At 38.9% G+C, this 23,591-nt stretch overlaps 1 protein-coding gene across 1 annotated transcript in view; it reads right to left on the bottom strand.

Moving 5' to 3' along the window:
- Positions 1–9,784: 9,784 nt before the first annotated feature.
- Positions 9,785–23,591, bottom strand: part of LOC126278055 (stress-induced-phosphoprotein 1-like) — a 55,808-nt gene continuing 42,001 nt past the window's right edge. Inside the window, exons 8-11 of the mRNA XM_049977873.1 lie at positions 13,857–14,018; positions 13,606–13,709; positions 10,431–10,594; positions 9,785–10,322 (exon numbers count right to left, since the gene is read on the bottom strand). Of these exons, the coding sequence (XP_049833830.1) occupies positions 10,250–10,322; positions 10,431–10,594; positions 13,606–13,709; positions 13,857–14,018 (503 nt within the window). The 3' untranslated portion in view covers positions 9,785–10,249. The remainder of the gene's footprint in view (positions 10,323–10,430; positions 10,595–13,605; positions 13,710–13,856; positions 14,019–23,591) is intronic.

Genomic DNA, 23,591 nt, shown 5'->3' with positions numbered 1-23,591 from the left:
TCGATCTACTATGGAGCAATAAGTCCTGTCCAGACAGGCTTGGTCACTGTGCACTGCAATGCAAACTACCAAGTCCAGACTGATGGGAGCTGTGGCTGTTAGCATCTGGCAGGCCTTCAGCAGGTCCTGGGAGCAGACCATCATCTGTATTTGTGTGACTGAGCCACTACTGCTACTCATCTAAGTTAATGGTACAAACTTCAACAGTGCCAGTCTCAGTCTACAGTAAGGTCATGGGTGCCCTGGACATTCTCTCTCAGAAGCTGTGTGCAGCTTCACTTGGAGCAGATGCAGCCGAAATTTAACACAGGTGAGATGACTGGTCCATGGCATTGCTGCTGCTGATCCAGCACACCGCTGACTGCATGCTGACTGCTGACCAGTCACCCCATGGCAGTACAATACCACCAGCCGGCCAGTGCTGGCAACCAAAACGCTGAAGTATCAACTGTTTTATTTTGCGGACAATAAATATTTAATATTGTAATACTGTTTTAATAATAGCTTCGAGTGTCACACTACCCACTGTATCATCCTATTCCCAAGATGCTACAGTATGTTACACAGCCACATGCCATGTGACGTGCCAGTCTTGTGGAAAAAAAAATAGGAAAGAAGTAACAAACCCTCTGCCAATAGTCTGCGACCACAAATGTCAAGAATGTTTTGGCATCATCAGATACTTAAATATGCATTTTAATTGAAATCATTTTTACAGTTATATAACATATGATTACAGACTAATTATAACTATCTGGCAGTTACATTCAGTGAGAAAACTTGTTAGCCATGTGACGTGCCCTAAAGCACATGTCGGTAGGGTGAAACATATGGAAAAATCAATCAATAGAATCAAGTGAAGATCTTTTACTCAGGATTGAAAATGAAAGGACACACTGATTGTCCCATTTAACCATGAGTCAGTGCACTTAATTACAGGGTAATCTGTCATGAAACAATGCCAAAAATTTCTCATCATTCCTAAATATGATATACATATAATTTACAACTTTTTTACTGGTTAATAGTTATACTGTAAATTGATAACCCTCCAAATGGTGGTTCACAGCTTATTCCAAATTAGTGGGGGGGGGGGGGGGGGGGGGGGAGAACCAGGGGAAATGGAATAGTTTGAAATGTCATGAGACTAGGTGGGTGTTGTGAGATCATGCACTGCCTGCCTTGGTGACAGCTCAATAGAAGATGGGCAACACGCATGATTTCTATGGATTTTATCACAGACAAATTGCGGTTGTCTATACATGTGACACTCCAGGATAGCGCAGAAAGCGCGGAAAAGTCACTGGGACTCATGAGCTACAGTGCACGTAAACAACAGGTATGTGTAAAGTTGAAAACTACATGGACGTGGTGCATTCCACTTGCCAATGGGACACTGTTCCAATGCATGTGGAGGAGCCATTCCCACATGGGTCAATTGAGGCGACTATGCATCAGCTAGTCTGCCATTGGTGAATGATACAACAACCAGATATCAGACTGTGATGCTGTTAATTAAACTGCAGCACTCTGCAAACCAACTCTATCTTCAACAAGAAAATGTAACACTCCCTCTCCTTGAACTGTGTCAGAATGGTTTGAGCAACAAAATACGGATTTGAGAATACTCGTGCAGTCTCATATGGGCAACCATCAAGTTAGATGAGCAAATTTGATCTGGATCCAACAATTATCCACAAGTTCCGGGCAGCGTTGACAACATTCAGATCAGGACAGCTGTCTAAATGTTACGACACAGGAACAAACCAGAAGTCCAAATCGCATAGAGCAACCTTACCGTTTGTGGGGAGAGTCAGACTTGCATGGCTTGACTGATCCAGTTGAATTTTTTGGCAGGTTCAAAATCAGCTGCGCCAAGCCAAGGTTCAGCCTGCCTGTTTGCCAGGTGACTACCACAGATGGACCTAGGTTATACACTGACCTCGCCGTGTGTGTGTGTGTGTGTGTGTGTGTGTGTGTGTGTGTGTGTGTGTGTGTGTGTGTGTGAGCGCGCGCGAGCCGTCTCCAAGCAAAATCCCTATCAGTCATTGCACAGTCCTTGAAATGACTTCTTCCAGCATATAAAAGATGTTAAGCTTATACAGGATAAAACAGTCAAGCAATTTTTAAGTGAGTAAAAGCATTACCCTACTTGACTTCACCTGCTGTCATTGTGTACCAATTTTATTGTGGGATAGATGTATGAAGATACAGTCACTGCCGTTTATCATTATTTTTGCCAGTTATTACTGTGTGATTGATGTACGAAGATGCAGTTACTGCTGAAATAGATGATTGTCTCTTCCATTCACCTTCCATTTGCTCATAATGTCTGGGACTGTTGTCCTATCACAGACAAAAGGGCATCATGGATACCCAGCTGCATACCTATATTTTATGAAGCTAGCTTATTAGTCACAGATACAAGATTCCCTTTTGCATATCATCTTATTACAAATACCATTTTATTTGTTGTAAAGTGCTCATTAACTGGGTAATTTGCACACAGCACTGTCATAAATAATAACTGTGAGCACTGTAGTAGTACTTTATCTCCTCCCATCATAAATGCTGACTTTTCTCAACACACGTACTTTTCATTGTCACCTTGAATTGCAATTTATCTCTTGCTACTATGACCTAATGTGTTTACATGAAGTACGAATTGCAATTATTATCTCTAAATACAGATAAGCGTTTATTGCGACCCTTGTGATCTACCAGGTAAGAAGCAAACACTACATTCTGACCTATACATTTTTCCATTTCTTTACTTCTTTGTATTTTGTATTAATATTTCGCATTAAATAGTGAAACGGTGAAGACCTTAATGGCAGTGAAGGCGGCGATGAAGATTATCAGAATGGCGGAAGAGGCAGGCTTTTGTATAAAACCACCAGACTGTAGCGACTGTTCCTACAGTGGGCAGCTACAAAAAACATCTGTCCCACATGTTAGTGGCAGCCTCACTTATAATTCTAAGCTAAATGCTTGAATTTTTATCATGGAAAGGTTCAACTACCTTTCCCCAAATCAAACTTTAACCTAAGACATGATGGTAAATTTCAAAAGGAAAACTACTCCACGAAGTAACCAATCTTCCATTGCTATTCATGGTGGTGCTACTAGGCATTTGAATTCTGGAGAGCCTAGAACATCACGTAAGGAAGAGTCGGAGCTTCCTAGTACTACTTCAAAGATAAGACCCAAGAACAAACACCTACTGAGGATTCTGAACATCAACACACCTATGAAAGTTGGGAAACTAAAACACCTAACACGCACTCTTTATCAACACAAAATACTTATATTAGCACTTCAAGAAACAAGGTATCTGGCTGAAAATGCATTTGCGTCAGGTGGATACAGGATCTACAAAGGAAAGCCAGCCATTACAAATTCCAGTATTACGACTATATTAGGGACAGCATTTATGGTCAATCAGCAACTTACGGAATCAATAACTAATTTTAGCTCCCCATCAGAACGAATTTCATTTTGACGTTCAAGTCAGGCAATAAATGTTACATTATTACAAATGCATATGCACCTATCAACCAATACAACAGAACAAATGTTGACAAAGTGGAAGATTTTTGGGACATGCTAGAACACAAAACATCCATATTACCAAAAGAACATATAAAAATGTTATGTGGGTGATTTTAATGCAAAAATTGGCAAAGAAATAAAATTTAAATCAGTAGTTGGAGATTATCCAGCACATGCAAGAACCAACAGGAATGGAGAAACACTCATTTTTGTAAACAATTTAATCTGTAACTAATGTTGACATTTTACAGTAAACTTGCAAGAAAGAAAGAAAAAAATGTGGGTAACACCTAATCCAAATCAAGGTGAATATCAACTGGACCATGTGACAATAATGTCTTGCAACTTCAAGGAAATCTTTGATGTCAGAGTGAGGAAGGGCCTAAGCACACTCAGACTATTATCTGACTGAAATAAAGACCATGTTCCAACCAAACAAACCAAGAAGATTTCAAAGAGTAAAAATGGTTGGGAATAAATTAAAGAAACAATGCTAGAGTCAGTTAATGAAATGGAACAACCACGAAGAATACCCAGACACAGATGGTGGAACGAGCTGTGTGATGATGCAATTGACAATCGACTAAAGGCATGGAAAAAATGGAACAGTAATAAGAAACATGAATACTGGGAAGTTTAAAGAAGAAAGGAAAAGACAGCAAAAATCAGCAGATCAGTGAAAAGAAAGCATGACAAAGTCAGATTAGAAGAAATGGATTCAGACTTTAAAAGGAACAACACTAGGGACTTTAACAGAATTCCAGTCACCAAGTTCACATTTTAAAGATAAAAATGGAAAAAGGGTTTTAAACAATAAAGAGAACTGCCAAATTTTAGCTGAATGCTTTGAAAATCTATTAAATTGTGAAGAGCCTAATGAAAGTTTACAATTTCAAAAACCACAACATGGAAAACCACCATCGGAACCATCTACAATATAAGAAATAGAAAAGATTATCAAAGCACTGAAGAATAACAAAGCACCAGGAGGGGAGGGGATGGTAGCAGAAATGTGGAAACTAGGAGCTTATCTGCATAGCAGAAAGTTCACAAAGTAATTAAAGACATTTGGACAAAAGGAATTATACCCAGTGACTGGAAACAAGCATTGATCCATCCTCTCCATAAAAATGGAGATAAAACAGACACCAACAACTACAGGGGCGTATCCTTGTTACCAGTGACATTCAAAATACTTTCTAAAGCACTTTTAAATAGAATAGGGGAACAAGCAGGACCTACTACAGGAGATTATCAAGCAAGATTTAGAAAAGGTGGATCATGTGCAGAACAGATTCTCAATTTAAAAACAATTTTGAGAGTAAGAGTGATACAAAATAAAAATACAATAGTTAATTTCGTAGACTTCAAGAAGGCCTACGACTCTGTTGACAGACATACACTATTCCAGATTCTTTATGAATCAGGGATAGACGAAAACACCAGAAGACTTGTTGAACAAATGCTCACAGATACGACATCAAGAATTAAGTTTCAAGGCGAAATTTCTAAACCATTCAAAATCAAAACAGGTGTTCGACAAGGAAATAGACTTTCCCCAATTCTCTTTAACTTGGTTTTAGATAAAATAGTAAAAACATGGGAAAGCACATTAAACAACAGAGCCACAAAGGGTATAAGCATGGGCCAAGGAAAGAACAAATTGGAAAAGAAATGTTTAGCCTTTGCAGATGATATGGCATTGATAACTGAAAACCGAAGAGACGCAACAGATACACTTGATCTGTTAACACGAGATTGCTGAAAAGACTGGGCTAAAAATATTCTATGAAAAAACTGAGTACATAGAACACAAACATAATACAGAAAAGTCTATGAAAACAAAGTATGGAAAAATTAAGAGAGTGTATATGTTTCAAATACCTGGGGGAATGGATCCAAGCCAATGGGCTGGATAACACAACAAATATAGAAAGAATAAAAAAGTTAGAATTTGCATATAAATTAACACAAAACTACAATAAGAAATCAATATCCATACAAGCAACGGTTGGACATTATAACACAGTTATTACGACACAAGCAACATATGGATCAGAGTGCCTAACATTGAATAAGAAAGGTGAATTAAGAAAACTAGAAAAAAGAGAGAAAAATACTAAGAAAAATTCTAGGTCCTGAGAAAAACAAGGAAAATAGGGGGATTAAAAGGAGAAATGAAGACTTGTACAAAAATACAGAAAAGATCACAGATACAATGAGGAAGAGACGGCTAAAATTTTATGGACATTTAAGAATAATAGAAGAAACAAAGATTACAAAGAAAATTTGTAATTATGTTAGAAAGCTGAAAAAACTGTAAGAAGGATAGAAGCAGTAAAGAAAGATGCCAACAAAATAGGTGTTACAGAAGAAATAATGTGTGACAGGAATCAATTCAGGCTACTGATAAAAAATGCAAACTATGAAGATGAGCCAAAACCTCGACCCAAGAGAATGTGGACACATGAGCAGGGACAAGCAGTTGGCGAGAAAATGAAGAAGTACTGGGAAGAACGAAAGAAAAATTAAAAGAGGATAAGTCTTAAGTTGTATGCGGTCCATAGATGGCCAAATTAAAAAAAAAATTCTCATTAAACTTCTCTTCTAAAACAGGCAAATGTTAAAAGTTAGAAATTACAAATAAATGAGGAGAGTCAGCAATTATCACAAGCATTAAATTACATTTCTTTACTTATTTTATTTTGTGTTTACATTTGCATCATTCGGTTCACTTTGCAAGATGTTTTCTCTTCATTCCCACAACTACCCTTATCCCAGCGACTACTCTTATTCTAAATAATGCATTATTTAAAACTATAAAAGTGTGAAAGTTCCACCTTGGTCCCCAGGTAATATGCGTAATTTCGTGGCTGTAGGTTGGATGTTACAGGCTTAAGCTGTTTAGTACTGTCTCGTAATTTGCTATCATTGCATGGTACATTATGGTGTACATTGAATTGTAGGAGCTACCGTGATGTCTCTCTTAAAGCAGACAGTCTGGATATATGTACTTTGTAAGATCTGGTTGCTTTCATTTATTCTATTTGTTGCTACTACTAGGACAGACATTTTATTTGATTGTGAAGTAACTCATTTTTATGCAACATCTTTTTAATCCTTTTGTAATTTAGGGAAGGGTATGTATCATGAAAGGAAAACAGAAACATTATGTTTTCTGTCTGTTCCAAAGAAGCTTGTAATTTCACTTTTGTCTAGTTTATTTTTTGCGTTAATATACATAGATTAATTTTCCAATTGAGATATTTTTGAGCCTAGGGCATACTCATTGTTGTATTTATGATGCTTCTATGTTGCTAGTTAATGTTTTGTACAATGGAAAGACTAGTAGTGGAACAGACAGAACCCTCCACAAAAAATATTTTAATATTCGCTTACTAGAAGAGGGTCCTAAAAATGGCTACCAGTGTTTAAAGACTTGGCACAAAAATGGTAGTCTTCATGAACAGTACAATAAAACATCTTTCCTCGCATTTGCAACAGATCGGATAAAATGCAAGAAATCAAGTGTCCATTAGATTGTATGTCCACACCTCTGTAATATCTGAGAAAGTATCACGGCACCTCTATGAGTGAATGTTCATGATGAATCTGCAATAGCAACACGACATTAAAAATGGTTCAAATGGCTCGGAGCACTATGGGGCTTAACTTCTGAGGTCACCAGTCCCCTAGAACTACTTTAACCTAACTAGCCTAAGGACAACACACACATCCATGCCTGAGGCAGGATTCGAACCTGCGACCGTAGCAGTCGCGCGGTTCCAGACTGTAGCGCCTAGAACCGCTCTGCCACTCCGGCTGGCACATGACATTAAACACAACTTGTTAGATGTAACTAAATAGTTCATAATCTCTAATTCTCAAGCTACTGGTGTACAGCTTAGCATATTATTAGTGGCTCCTAGTGCTACAGAGAGAACAGCTTCCCACAATTGGAAGACGTGGACAATGAACAGTGAATACAGGAGACTATGCTTATTTGTACAGCACCCCCCCCCCCCAAAAAAAGTACACATAATGTTAAAAAAGTATTCATTCTCACTGTTTCTCCATTAACTAATTTGATGGTCATGTGACACAGGCAACCATTGCTCCTCGTATATACAAAAAACTTTCAATAGACCAAAGGCTGAAAACAGACAGTAGTAGGAAACTATATTCAAACAAAACAGACACATCTTCATCCCCAACCATCAGCTGAAAAACAAAACTTACCATAATGTTTTGTTGAACACGTCACAGAGAAACTGATATAGAGACAGAAGTGTTTAACATCTCCTCTACCGTTAAGTTACTGAGCACACAATTGCTGCTCTATCAACTCCTGAACTACATATGAAGAAATAGCTAAGGCAGCATTTCAACTTCCACTGGTACAAGTAACTGTAATGTTGGATAGTAAAAATGACACGCAACATTCAAATAAATTTTCTAAAATTAAACTATAGTTGGTATGTCACTGTAAAAAATATTTTGGTATACCCTAGTCATAATATAGCCTTTTAGACAATGTAGAATCATAAAAACGGCATCAGAAATTATGTGCTCCAAAACCGCGAAGTGAAATAGTTGTACTGAACTTTAGTTCCTCGTTGCACTTGCAGTGTACCAAAATGTAAGTCAATTTCTTGTACTGAATGCTTCTATGAAACTTCTCTGCCCTTCCCTCTTTATAGCAGACTTTGTGCAAAGACATCACTTAACGGAAATTTAATCTGAAATTCAGTCCACCATCCACTGTTGAAAATGTCATTCCACTATGCAGTATGAGGATGAAGTGAAACTTCTAGGACTTATTAACCCATAATAACCTTTTAGGCCAAAAAAGTATTTTTAATGGAACAAAATATTTCATGGTTGTCGTTTCTTTTCTTATAACACCAGACTAGTGTCGTGAGAATGTATGTAACAAACTATAGTTACATTCACAAAAACGTCTCCATAATTGCCAAAATGTACTGCCCAGAATGTGGCAGAGCCAGTCTATTACCTGTCAGCTTAAGTAATCCTAGAGGGGAACAAATTTTCACAGTTAAAAATACAACTATGCCTTATGGCTAAAGAACCCAAATTTCATAGGATAGAGCTCATAGCTATACAGTCACAGGATTATTTATAATAGACTATTTTGTAGGGAAAAAAAACCATCAAAATGCTGTACTATCCAGCTAATGGCAGAACAATTTCCTCTGATTTAGAGTAAGGAACGAAGGGAGTAACTGAAGAGGGCTTCTCGTTATCATGAAATAATGGAAGGAAAAACTGCCTGCATTTAATTTGCTGTATGGCTAGAATCAGAGGGCATTGAATGACTAAACTTACTTTCGTAAACCATCTATTTTCTTTGTATATCACAAACAGTCATATAAGAACTTCTGCTGCAGAAGTAGTATCCAGTGTTTATTCTTCATGTGTAATAATGTTAGATGAAGTCATCTTTGGGCACTTCCATAAAAGAGGCTTTGAAGTGGTATTTACTAATTATTGTCCATTTTTCTTACCTTTATTTTAAATGCTATATTGGTGACCAGAACAGTCTCTAAACAATATGGTTTAGTCACTGGCTTTCCATAACTATGAACAACCTATTGTCCAAATTGATAAAGCTGTTTTCAGCAGTAGTTAATTGTTGAGGTCATTTTCCACTCCTACTTCACCTTGAAATATATTGACCAGACAACAGGCAAAACATAGTACAAAGAGGGGGGGGGGGGCAGCATGTGTCACACATATGAAGAGTTAAGAATACCACTTAGAATTTTAAAAATTAATAACTGGCTATTGATATTTTGCTCTTGTAGAACTGTTGTATTAATCACAGACATTCTGAATACGAACAATTTCTGATGTATTTTCACAGCTTGACGTAATTTAAAGGAACTTAAAGAGCCTTACAGACAACATCTCAATATAAAAACATCTGAATTTCTACAAAAAGGAAATGAATGAGAGCTCTTGCTGTTATAAGAGGCAGACAATTGTTCCGATAATTATTTGTGTGTACGGTGACATTGTCAGCCTAATGTAATAGCTAATGAAATAAATAACTTCTTATCATAAACAGGAATTTATTTAATAAATTGTCATAAATGGTGTGCCATGAGACTAAGACCATTGTTACTTGTCTCCAATACTGAACTGATGGACATAGGAAGCAATGAACTCATTCGCATTACAAAAATTTGATAAAAACTTACTACAGATAATGTAAAGGTAAAGGGCTTATCTCCTTCATGGAACATATGCCCCTATAAATTTTATTTTGTATTCTGAAAGAATACAGTAATTAGCACTTTCAACAGTCACATAATAATGCCAATAATTTACAGTGTCAGTAGGAATTAAAGTTCACATAACATCTCTGTTTCACTAACAAATCAAAAAACTTCTCCTAGTGTCATTAAACACTATCACTGTCTTCTGTTAGCTCGTAACAAATTATCTGTGCACCTGGCAGTAAAACAAATAGTCAAATGGCTTTCTAAACATTCATCAGTCGTCTAAATAACACATCCTGAATATAAAAATACAATGAAACATAGACAATACAAGAATTACATTATTTGCCAATAAATGCACACAATTCAGGCGAAGATGACTGAGCGCTGGTGATGTTACAACACCTGTGCAGATCAAATGGATGAGTCAGAGCAAATTAGTGTCTCTCGTTACATCAACGAATAGCAATCAATCCTGATTCCAAAAGCTTCTGAATCTTTGAAGCAATTTCAGGATTTTGCAAATGCCTGGAAAAAATAAATCACAATCACTTGTAAATAAAATATTACGAATCCTGCTGTAATATTTCACAACAACTTTGAAGAATGTAACCATATGAAATTGTGTACACTTACTCTGCAAGAGCTTTCGGATCATTCTGCATTTGCTCTAAAATAACTCTCATGGCTGGATCTCGCATAATAGCTTGTATTTCAGGATCAGCCATTGCCCTCTTACGAACTTCTTCTGGATTAGAGTTTACTGCCATTGTACAGGTTCTGTAGCCATCAATAGCTTCCTATAAATCAGGTTAATTTCATCAGTAACAGTAAAAATGAAAAGCAAAACTGTGTATTTCACATTTGTCTACAAGGCTCTAAAATGCTTAACTATGCAAACAAAATAAAAACATTAGCCAAGCCTCAAACATTACTAGTTACATGTTTTAGCCAAATTATTTAAATTTTTGACTCAATATTCTCATTAGTTAGTTTACTTTTATTCTTGCAGAGGTTCCCAATTTTACTTCTGACTGGATAAATCTACTGCTGTATTCACGCAGTATTTTATTTGGTTAAACTGCTTCATTAGACACAAAAAAAGAGGGGAGGCGTGCGGGGACGAGGAGGGGGGCATGAAGGAGTAGATGGAGGTGGGTGTGATGGAGTGAGAGTAGGTGGGGGTGGGTGTGATGGAGGGAGAGTAGGTGGGGGTGGGTGTGATGGAGGGAGAGTAGGTGGGGGTGGGTGTGATGGAGGGAGAGTAGGTGGGGGTGGGGGTGTAAGGAATGAGAGGAAGGTATATCCCATCGGTTTATCACAAACGGGTTGTTTGAAAAGTAAGAAAGACGCAAATGGTTCAAATGGCTCTGAGCACTATGGGACTCAACTGCTGTGGTCATCAGTCCCATAGAACTTAGAACTACTTAAACCTAACTAACCTAAGGACATCACACACATCCATGCCCGATGCAGGATTCGAACCAATGACCGTAACAGTCCCGCGGTTCCAGACTGCAGTGGCTAGAACCGCTAGCCCACTGCGGCCAGCTAAGAAAGACGCAGAAACTGACAATGGGAACTAGATTCTTTTATCTTGACAGCCGCAAAACATTGTATAGCTTATGCGTAATTCGTGAATTGTTTTATTCTGTACTCAATTTTCTATTCTCAAGCCAAAAAGGGATCCTTAAAGCAAGACAGTGTGGCAGCAAGTTTGTTGGCACATTGTTCAGACTACACGTGTAAACAGTGCTCACCATGTACAACTGGAATACAATCTGTACCATGCTTTGGTATTTAAAATATGAACATAATCTCATTATATAACCCATTATTTATGACTGAATCTCTCACCCTGCAGCAAATTGTGTGTTTCTGTAACTCCCTGACAGATTGAAGACAAGGATAGAACCCAGAATCTTGCATATCATGGATAATGCTCTGACTGACTTGTTCAGGAATGACTCACGACCTCTCATTAACCCTACCAAACTTCACAGAAGCTTCACATCTAGCTGGACTAGCAAATCGTGGAAGGAAAGGTATTGCAGCGAAATGGCTTAGTAACAGCCTAAGGGCATTGCTTCAAGAACGACTTTCACTCGTAATCGTCTGCTCTGCAATATCTCTTCTTCCAGGAGTCTTAGTCCAGAAAGATATGCAGTGGAGCTTCTAAGAAGTTTGGAAGGTAGAAGCTGTACTAGCAAAAGTAAAGCTGTGAGGCTGAGTCTTTAGTCACGCCTGGATGTTAAGCTCGTAAGTGCACTGGCTGCAAAAGTTCTGCTTCTGGATCTGGGTACTGGTTCGGTACACAATTTGAATCTCTGAGGAATTTTTAACTCATGATTTGAGAATAGTAAGCTTAATAAAATAGCATGACACTGTATACCACATATCACGATAAATAACAGGATACTCTGGTGAGTGAGTTAGTCTGGTCCTCAGAGATACCAAAACACTATCTCTTGCTGGGCAAAGTGTAAGAGCATGTGTCTTTTTTAATGGTCCAAACAGTATCATTTGTATTAAGGCAACACATTCAGCTGGCTTGGGTGAAAGCAATGTGTTGCACAGTATTATTTTTTGTTTCTTGTGAAAATCCTCTTTCGTTATGCAATATTTGTATTTCCTACATAACTGTTTAACATAACGTCAGAAGTCCTGTACATCATCAACACCTGTAACAGTTTTGCTTTTTACTCTTCACACACTAGAAATTTGTAGTACACTCAACTACATGAACTGTGCTTCAGTAACTGGCATCTCCTGGAAATATTCTTCTCTCTTTAACAATGAAAAACAAGAATAGTGTCATTCACATTAATGATGGTGCCACCTACCAGTCTTTGTTCTAGATCATTGGTTTTTCCTTTATTTTGATATCTATCTGAATTTGGAGGGGTTTATGGAGGTCCCTAAAAACACCTCTCAATGAAATAATGTCTTCTGAGTTTTCGTTAGTTGGTTGACTGATTTTGCGGAGAGGGCCAGGCAGCGATGTCATTGGTCCCATCAGATTAGGGAAGGAAGCTGGCTGCACCCTTTCAAAGAGACCATCCCAGCATTTGCTGGAAATCACATGAAACCTAAATCAGGACGGCTGGACGTGGGCAGACTACTAATTTTGTTAGCACTGTATCAATTGACCTTCTTATGGACTATCACTATAAGCCTCTACGCAAAACAAAATGAATCATTTTTAGCAGGCATCTAATACATTGGATGACGTATTGCATGGCATTGATGATACGCTCCAATTAAATGTTTCCTTTCATTTTTGCACTTAAAATTCCTTCTGAAACTGATGCCTACTTTAAATGCCCACTTTAAATGCCTGTTTTTACACATTCAATTTTCTTGAATTAGTTGCAACTGTGTAACCAAGTCAATCTGATCTAATATTAATATCATTTTTAAGTGATCAGGATGGCATCATTCGTGTTCATTATAACACCACAGGTTCACATCAATATCAATTAAGCGCAAGACTTTTTCATGAGTCATTTCTAATTGAGTCAATGATAAATTCACTGTGTCACATTTATTGAAAGAAACTGCCCTCCAGGAAGTAGAAGAAAATATTATTCCACAGTGTTACATCACTAATCACTTAAATGAGCCAAGTCTGACTGCTGCAACTTCGGAGGTTTATTTAGTATAATTGCACCACACACTGAAGAAATGATGCACCTAGTCAGGCAGGCAGGGAACTTCCTACCATTTGGTTCGAGGGCAGAGAAAAAACAAGCTAACATAATATAATGATACACTTATTATGGTAACATTAAAGCAGCTATGGTTAACTTACAGCATTTGATGGATCTAGTTCCAGTGCTTTTTGGTATGCTGAGATGGCTTTGCCAGGTTGCTGCATTCCCTGCAGAATTTTACCTTTTCTTATCCAACCTCGAGCTATCAAAAAGTAAGAAATTAGGACAGTATTATTATTATTATTATTGTTAATAATTTCAAGAGTATCTCTAAAAACACTCTAGCAACTTAAAACTATGAACAGTACGAAAAATTTGAAAAATCTTAAAACCAGCATCCAATACTTACTGAACTTTGGATCCAATTCAAGACATTTCTCACAGTCTTTTAGTCCCAAGTCAAATGCAGCAAGTTTTGTGTAACATGCAGCACGGTTGCTGTATAGTTTTGGATCATCAGGATTCCGCTTTATTGCCTCTGTGTAGTGTTTGACAGCTTCTGCATAATTGCCTGTGGAAATTGTTCATTTTGTTTATAAATAGGTCAATAGTATACAGAAAAGAAAACAATCTTTCCAAAAACTCAGCTTCAATATGTCATTAAGTATGTAATGATTATAGCAGCAGCACAGTTATCACACCATTTACATTACAACAAAACCAACTTCTGACAAAAATGACAATTGTAGAAATGGTTCTTGGATGTGATGTCAGATATCATGAAATACTATCAGCATTTCATTCATCGACGCAGCTGCCACCTTCCCAACACATCTGATATCTCAACCAAGAACCATTTCTACAACTACTCTGTCAGGAAAGCCTCAAGCAACACAACAATGACTATTTGTGTTTTCAGTTTGCCAAGAATGTTTGTGATTCATTTCCGCCTGCAATATGCTTCCCTCAAGGTTCACTACTAATGAACACCCATGTTTACCAAAACTCTTCTGTATGCCAAAGCAATATCGATTAAACTAATTACTTGGATTCACCAGAATTATCTGTGCATGGAAAAATTCCTCTATAAGAAAAAAAGACCTGCACAGGCTAAAACTATGCAGCCACATTATTGTTTTTGTATCTTATATGAACAATGTGGTAGGTAGTACGGCTAAGCTAATCAGTTTCATAATATAATTAATTTTATTTTAGCCACGATAGTTTGAGAATGCTATATCTGTTTTCATAACCACCTGGCGGGGGGTGGGTGTTGGGTGGTTAACATCCTGAAACCAGCCACACTTATTTAATGAATTATTTATTTTGCCATGAAATTTGATATGTCAAATTTACAAAAGAAATCCTTGCTACTGCCTGTTGGTGGGCTCAAGCCAAAAATAATCCAATTTAAAGTAGTTATCACATGCATCTAATACTGTCATTTGTCCATTTCTGCATCATTGCTGTTTCTCCTTTGCATCCCTACCACAATGGACCTTTAGATCCATCTGTCTGCACCAGATAAGAAATGTATCCATTTCCCTGGCTAAAATACAGTTCCACATCCTGTTCCTTAAATGATACTTAAACCATGGGAGTCCCCCAACGTCCTAACCATGAAACTTCTTTTTTTAGGATCCCACCCCTCCTTTCATAATAACCTTCACGTTTTCAGATTTAGCCAGTACCTGGCCCTCACGAACCTCGTATTGCAAAAATGCGTCTCCAAGGCACAGGCATCCCAGAATCACCTCTGCTTCCTCTGAAAGATACTGCTAGTGCGGGATCGCATCTCTGAAACTGAGTCCCTTGCTCTCCATCATCTAAAGGGGCATTCCAGGCAGTCCCTTGCCCAGTACGTTGAAAGTCTCATCTAGGCCTTCACCGACAGGCACCATCCCCTAGGACTAGTCCTAAAACTATCTCTCATGACATCACCCCTTTCACAAACCCTCCACTACAGGCAACCACCCCCACCCAAGAACCAGCTACAAAGAAGTGCCCCCTTCATCACCCAATATCACACCAGACTAGAACAACTCAACCACAGGGCTTTGATTACCTATCTATCATAATGCACTAAAACTAAGGACATACTACCAAAGCACCTTTCCACCCCTCCTAAAGTGATGTACCATCAACCATTCAACCTTTGCAACATTCTAGTCCATCCCTATACCTCTTCCAATCCCAACCCCTTGCCACAGGGAAGACCAAACCGCAAGATTTGCCAATCCACCCACCCAGTACTTACTATTCCAATTCTTGTCACAGGCTTATCCTACCCCACCTGTGAAATCAGCCATGTCATATACTAGCATCACTGCAAGCTTTTTATATTGGTATGACTACCAACCACCAGTCCACTAGGATATAAAGCCGCTGCACGACTGACCACGAGCAAAATATACCACCCTGTGGCACACCAGGCAGCTGAACATAATATGCTTGACTTCAATGGCTGCTTCACAACCTGGGCCACCTGGTCCTCCCCTCCACTACCAGCTTTTCTGAATTGCGCAGTTGGGAGCTAACCTTGCAACACATTCGTTGCTTGTGAAATTATAGTGATCCCAACCTGTTGTAACCTACTGTCCCCACACCATCCACCCAATAGTTTCTGCCCCCTCTGTCCTTTCACCACCTCCCTATTCACATCCCATACCCTCCTTGTGTACCGCCCTCTGCCAACACACTTGCCCATCTTTCCCCTTCCCTGCTCCTCTCTTTTTCCACTCCCCCCTCCCCCGTCAGACTCCTTGCCCAACAGTCTTGTGATGCAGCCCCTGGTGGCCATCTTGCCAAGCCTCACAGACCCTGTACACTCCACCTCCCATTCCCTGCCCCCTCCAGATAGCTGCTTTTATTCCATACGACAGTTGCATTTTGGTTCAAGCCGTCGGAGGAGGAGGTCACGTGTGCTTGAGGTGTCTTTGCTTGTTTCAATTAGTGTGTGTGTGTGTGTGTGTGTGTGTGTGTGTGTGTGTGTGTGTGTGTGTGTTTTTCCTTTCTGAAGGAGGCCTTGGCCAAAACCTAAACATGTAACACTTTTTTGTGCTTGTCTGCAACTAAAATGTCATCTTCACAGTGAGTAACAATCTACTCTTTTCCTATGTTGTAGACCTGGAGTTTCCATTGGTTGAAAATATTATTGAAATGCTTTGAGGTACTACCGAGTTCAATAACTTGACTAAATTTCAGTATTTTTATGTGATTTTTGTGGAGAAATAAAGACTTTAAACTTCACATTTGCTAGAAGTTATATGTTGAAACAGTTACATAAAAAAGCCATTTTAGTACCTTCCATACAGTAAATGCAATACAATACCCACCTTCAGAAAGAGTTGTTTCCAATGAAAAATGTTTATGAATTAGTTCAATAGTTTTTGAGATACGATATGACAAGCCTGAAGCTGTTTACAAATTAGGAAACTTTGTTTGAAAAAATTAGTTAACTTTGAACAGAATTAAAATTATGAACAGATTTTTGACATGCTTAGAAACAATATAATGATCTATATTGTATATGAATCTTAATTTTTTTTACCCGAGTTTTGTTGGCAATAGAGGCTTTGAAGAAATTTCTTATCGTAAGTGAGAGTGAGGCAATGTGGCTGCAGCCCGCAGACAATACTTGACAAGACGATGCCACTCCTTTGAACCTCAAATGTCAAATGGTTCAAATGGCTCTGAGCACTAAGGGGCTTAACGCCTGAGGTCATCAGTCCCCTAGAACTTAGAATTACTTAAACCTTACTAACCTAAGGACATCACACACATTCATGCCCAAGGCAGGATTCGAACCTGCAACTGTAGCGGTCGCACGGTTCCAGACTGAAGCGCCTAGAATCGCTCGGCCACAGCGGCTGGCTCAAATGTCAGGTGCCAACTACTTTTAAATCTGACTATAGTTAGAAAGGAGTAAATTATTCACTAAAAAGGTGGGGCTGTTTGCAGTTTTTTCTTCACGGACATGTAATATTGTTCAATGAATCAACACTTTCATTCAAACATCGAGTTGCATAAACCCCATCATTCAATGATGTGGAGCGAGTCACGTTATATATGACAAACAGCCTCTGCACAATTTCTTTTAAAATTATGAACAACTTATTTAAACTATCGCTAATCTATTTACAAAGTTAATTAGGGTAACTATTTCTTTACCTCTTTTAAAAATCTCATAAAATACCAATGTCATCCATCTCTACCGTGTATGTCCAATATGTCTCTGAGCAGGCAATTTGAAGAGGAAAGCCTTTTCTGCAGGCGTCCCCTTTGGTAGAGTACCAGTAGTGTACTTATTATTCGATCTCTTAACTCATAAAATATCTTTAATTCCTGTTTGATGTGCAATTTTCTTATTTTGTGTCTGAATTATAACCCCCACCCTCTCTTCCCTCTCCACCCCAATATTTTTCTCAGAAATGTCATTTCCCATTTCAATAGCTCTCTTCTCTTTCCTTTCCAAAGTTCAACCAGAGAAACCATTAATGTCACAATCATTATCATCGCTATGTAAAATCTCATTCATGACTTCTGATTATACTGTTACACTCAGTTGGGATTTCTTAAACTATTTCTCAGATCTGCACCTTGGACATAGGAAATCAAGCATGCCAAGTAGTTATATTTGCTAACCTGCTCAATTATGTTCACACCAATTACAATATTTGAATGGACTGGATATTCCTCTCTGAATGTATAATGTATAATAATATATTATTGATGGATATCTCCAGTTCCAATTTCAAAGTGAGCTGAAGAGTTGATGCACAGACAACTGTATGTCCGATAGCGGTACTGTAGTCTAAACTCATGGTCTGCAATGCATCAGTGGATCACTACCCCCAACACCAACACAGATGTTAAGTTTCCATACACAAGGCCCTTATGACTTCTGTTACACCAAGTGGATAGGCCTTCTCTTTCATAACTTTCAAAGCTTGGGCACAACTTTTGTCAAATGCTTTTGTACATCACTGAATAAAATACAGATTTCTATAGTGAACAGCAATTTCTTCTGAATCTATTATTCACTGTGAATACAAAGTCACAACAAAAATGTCCTTCCCTGAAACTAAGCTGCTCATCTGCTGAAAGGGACTTGTTAGTTGTGATCATGCACCCCATAATAATTTTAACAGTGGTTGTATAAGGTGCTGTTTAAAGCTTTGTGCCCCTATATGTGAAATCTTTTCTGTTGTCTTTCCTGTAAAAATGGTATTGCAACTGATCCCGCCCAATCCTCAGGATATACTTTGTACTCCAGCATATATTAAGAACATTTAAAAATTTAGTTGAGTATGTAGAATGCATCTATTCTTAATGTTAATGGTAACTGTTTTGCCCAATAAATGTTATTGGCAGGTCTTTGAGGTAAATCATTATGTTCTTCAGTTACAAAATCAATGAGAAATTCTGTTTTACTTTCATCCATGACATAAAAAGCTTACAAATGTGGTTTGGTAAAAACCTGGTAAATTTCCATGAAAGAATGGAACATTTATGTTGTGCCTTCATGGTTGGTAAGCTTGACTATTCTAACAATTGTACACAGAGCTTTGACAGCCCTTTGAATCAGTCAGTGTGTCAAATGCCATTGAAAATAAACGAAACAGTTTCATGCTGCAATTAAACATTTTCATTTGAAGGTCTGGAGTGGCAAACAAATCAAAACAGAATTGGATGAAGTTCATGTGGGTTCAGCATCACTATTTTTGTGTTAATGTATTTTAAATAAAGTTGTACAAGCACTCAAGGTGAAACGTGCTTCAGCCGGCCAGCTGAGATTACCTAAAAGGAACTACACACAAAGCCCATGGCTTGGAAATGCAAGACTGTTGAATAAAAATTTGTGAATTTGCTGAGGCTGTAGGCATCTCAACTGAGTGAGTGCATATGTCCTGCATGGAGAATTGGTCATGAAGAAGCTTTTTGCAAGGCGAGTCCACAACGTCTCAGTCGACCAAAAGCATATTAGGTACAATATTTGAATACAATGTCTGGATATATTTAATCACAAACTGTATGACTTTTGGCACCGATTTGTGACTGTTGATGAAACTGGCATCCAAGATTGAACAGCAAACTCTAAACAGCAGTCAAAACAGTGGACAAAGATTGGTGAAAATGCACGAAAGAAGGCAAAGTGCATTTTGTCAGCTATTCAGATGATGGTCAGTGTTTCTTCGGGATTCTCAAGAAATGATGATCATGAATTACTTGGAAAAAGGCAGAATCATAACTTGACCCTATTCGACACACAAGTCGCCGAAGTTTCGTTGATTCAAAAGACTTACACCACGCAAATGGTTTACCCCACGAGAGGCCCTAGCCACATGACATTTCATTTCATAACTGGACCCTATTGTGATCTGTTGATACAGGGTACGTTCCAAAAGTAATGCAATTGAATTTCCCGCGCCGCTCCTAGTAGTCGGAGTGGGAGCGGGCCACATGGAGTAGGTGAGGGGGACGCTAAGCTTTGCCGCGAAACCAGTTTCAGTGCTCTCCGAGCTGTGGAAGCGGCAGGACGTCTGTTATTGTAAACCTCTGCGCGCCGACCGTGTCACGGAAAAAATGGAATCGACGATCGAGCAACGTTACGCGATTAAGTTTTGTGCTAAACTGAACAAATCTTTTGAGGAGACTAACAAAATGATTCGTGAGGCTTACGGGGACTCTGCTCTGTCCTACTCACAAGTTTCGAGGTGGTTAAAGGCCTTTAAGGAAGGCCGGGAAGAGGTTCACGACGAACAACGCTCTGGGCGGCCGTCAACCAGCAAAACCGACAACAATGTGGCTCGTGTGCGACAACTGTTGGACTGACCGTCGATTGAGTATCAGGATGGTTGCCAATGAACTGAACTTGTCGTCTACTGTTGTTTTTCGCATTGTTACTGAAGATTTAGCGATGAGGAAAGTGTGCGCCCGGCTCGTGCCAAAGGTGTTGTCAGACGACGAAAAGACCAACCGAGCGGAAATTTCAAGTGAACTTTTGCAACGTGTTGAAATTGAACCTGATTATTTGGACAACGTCATCACTGGTGATGAAACCTGGGTTTTTGAATACGACCCAGAAACAAAACGCCAAAGCTCTAAGTGGCACACTGATCAGTCCCCCCAGCCCAAAAAGGCAAGAATGAGCAAATCAAAAGTGAAAACAATGCTCATTGTCTTTTTTCGACAGCAAAGGAGTGGTCCATAAGGAGTTTGTTCTTCAAGGACAGACAGTTAACGCTGCCTACTACGTGGATGTGCTGGAAAGACTCCGCAAAAGGGTCGTCAGGACGAGAAAGGACATCTCAGATACCTGGCAACTCCATCACGACAACGCGCCTTGCCACAACGCGCTACGAGTCCGCGAGTTCCTGGCCAAACACCAGGTGCCAACGCTGCCCCACCACCCCTATAGTCCTGACCTCGCCCCAGCTGACTTCTTTTTGTTTCCTAGGATTAAGTCAGCCCTGAAAGGAACCCGTTTTTCGTCCATAGATGAGATCCAATCTGCCGTGACGAAGACCTTGCGAGAGGTCCCAGAAGACGCCTTCCAGGGCGCGTACCGGTCATGGCAGAGTCGCTGGAAAAAATGTGTAGAGGCCCAAGGACAGTACTTTGAAGAATTTTAAGTGTTTGTGCAAATCTGTTCAATAAATTACTTTAAAAAAAATAATTGCATTACTTTCGGAACGCACCCTGTAGGTTGTCTGAAACTTGAATTGGCTGTAAAACAACCAAGCTTGGCATGCAAGAAAGGGCTCTTTCACCATCAGCAATAGCAATGCCAGAAGTGCAGGAACTGGGCTTTGAATTGGTCCCTCATCAACCCTATTCACCAGACTTAGCCCCAAATGACTTCTGCCTGTTCCCTACCTTGCAACTTTGGCTTCCTGGGAATAAATTTTCCACCAAAAGAGGAAGTGATATTTGCAGTCAACAATTATTTTGCAGAGTTCGACAGAAACTTTTTTCCAGTGGGATGAAAATGATGAAGGATAACTGTGCAAGACGCAAATGAGACTGTCAGGGTGTAAGTGAGCTGTTTACAGAACAACCATTTTTTCTTGCTTTTACTAGACTTATCAAACCATAGCAAAACCCATAATGAATTACTCGTGTCATGGCTATGATGTCAGTTATAATGTATACCATAATTGTCAACTTTGCAGTACTCTATCATGTACTTTCCAGCTGTAATAGTGTTTTTGGTTTTTGGACACATACATGGATAAACTTATGTAAGTAATACAGCCTCTTTTGAATTTAGTCATCTATTCTGTAACTGTTATAAATGAAGGCTCATACTCCCAATATACATAATCAACTCGAAATAAATTTTTATTGCCATAAAACCATCCACAAAGAGTGTTTTATGTTACACAACATCTCATTTTACCCGAACAAACACACAACACCACTTTAAAATGTGTAATAAATAAAACTATTGACAACACTTTTTGCCTTACCCACGTACAGTAAGAAACTTTAGCAGAAAGACATGCATTTTCTACAAACACAGTTTTCTTTGCACAACAACAACAACAACAACAACAACAACAACACCAAGTCTGAGCTACGCACACACATGCGCGGACGCGCACGCAGGTGTAAGTGTTACAAAAAAATTTATCAAACTCAGTGATGCTCACGTGGGAACCTCTACACCACTTGGCATGGAATGACCCTACGAGCACTTTTCATCTTTGCCACTGTGAAAAATCACTTCTACTGGACACATGCTCATAGCTTTTCGGGTATGCTTTTAGTGCCCATGTTAACTTGACTTTCTTGCTTCAAATGATCACTCCTTTCATATCCCTGAATATGGACCGCTCCTCCTGGGACTTTAAGAGTTTTTAAAATAACCTATTTCAAATTAATTCTATTCCATGTTAAAACAAGCTCAAAGATAACATTTTTGAAAAAGTAATTTTTGGTGATGAAACAAACAAGCTTTTGAATAACACACCACCAGTCCATGTAGACTGTGTTTACAACTAAGTCTGTCAACCGTTTCTTCAGCCACACATGCACTGAAATATCAAAATGAGTTCTTGTTTCAACCCTAAGATGATCTCTTATCAATGATTACTGTACACGAGGTGCAACAATAAGTAATGAGACTTATTTTCTTTGCAAGATGTGGCAACCCTGCAGGCTTGTGTAGGCACAATATCTTTGACCTTGGTCTATAAGCTGCTTCTAGTCCAAGCAGCACATTGATGCAACTGCTCAGTCATGAGTTGTGCTGTAATAAGTTAACATGTATGTGTGTCTCATCACGGAAATGAAACCACATAATATTGCGGAACGGCATGCCACTTATTTTTGCATTAAATTGGGTGAAAACGCGACAACAACTTACGGTAAGCTTCAGAAGGCTTTTGGAGAGGAGGTTATGTCAAGGGCTCAAGTTTTTCGTTGGCATAAAATGTTTTGTGAAGGCAGAATGAATGTTGAAGATGAAGACCGCAGTCGACGACCATCAACCTCACAGACAGATGTCAACTCTTATGATCTGATCGAAGATTATCCGTGAAAATGATTGCAGAACTGAACATCAATCTAGAAACGGTCCGTCAAATAACTGAAGATTGTGCATCACGATAATGCGCCTCCCATATTACTCTGTCAGTACAGCAATTTTTAACCTCAAAACAAATTTCAGTACTACCACAGCCACCTTATTTACCAGATAATGCTCCATGTGACTTTTTCCTATTTCCAAGAGTCAAAACGGTGGTCAACGTACACCATTTTCAAACACGAGACGTCCAAAAAGCTGTGACAAGGGTCTTTGAGGATATTACAGGAGATGAGTTCCAGAAATGTTACCATCAATGGCAGAAGTGCTGGAAAAAGTGTGTGCATTCAGAAGGGAAATACTTTGAAGGAGACAACACTAAACTTGACTAAAACGGTAAGCAACTCCTCCTCCCCCCCCCCCCCCCCACACACACACACACACCAGTCTCATTACTTTATTGTCGCACCTCGTAGACAGTCTGATGAGAAACAAAGATTTTCTGAATTCATTGAAAAAGCAACTTTCCAAGCCTTCATTATTCTAATATACTCAGAGAACCTACTTTTACACCATAGCTAAGTGTTGATGAATCAGCAACATAATATCACGGAA

This window comes from Schistocerca gregaria, chromosome 6 (genome assembly GCF_023897955.1).
Source record: "Schistocerca gregaria isolate iqSchGreg1 chromosome 6, iqSchGreg1.2, whole genome shotgun sequence".
NCBI lineage: Eukaryota > Metazoa > Arthropoda > Insecta > Orthoptera > Acrididae > Schistocerca > Schistocerca gregaria.
Note: the sequence above shows the minus strand (reverse complement) of the source record. Positions and strands in the feature narration are given on the sequence as shown.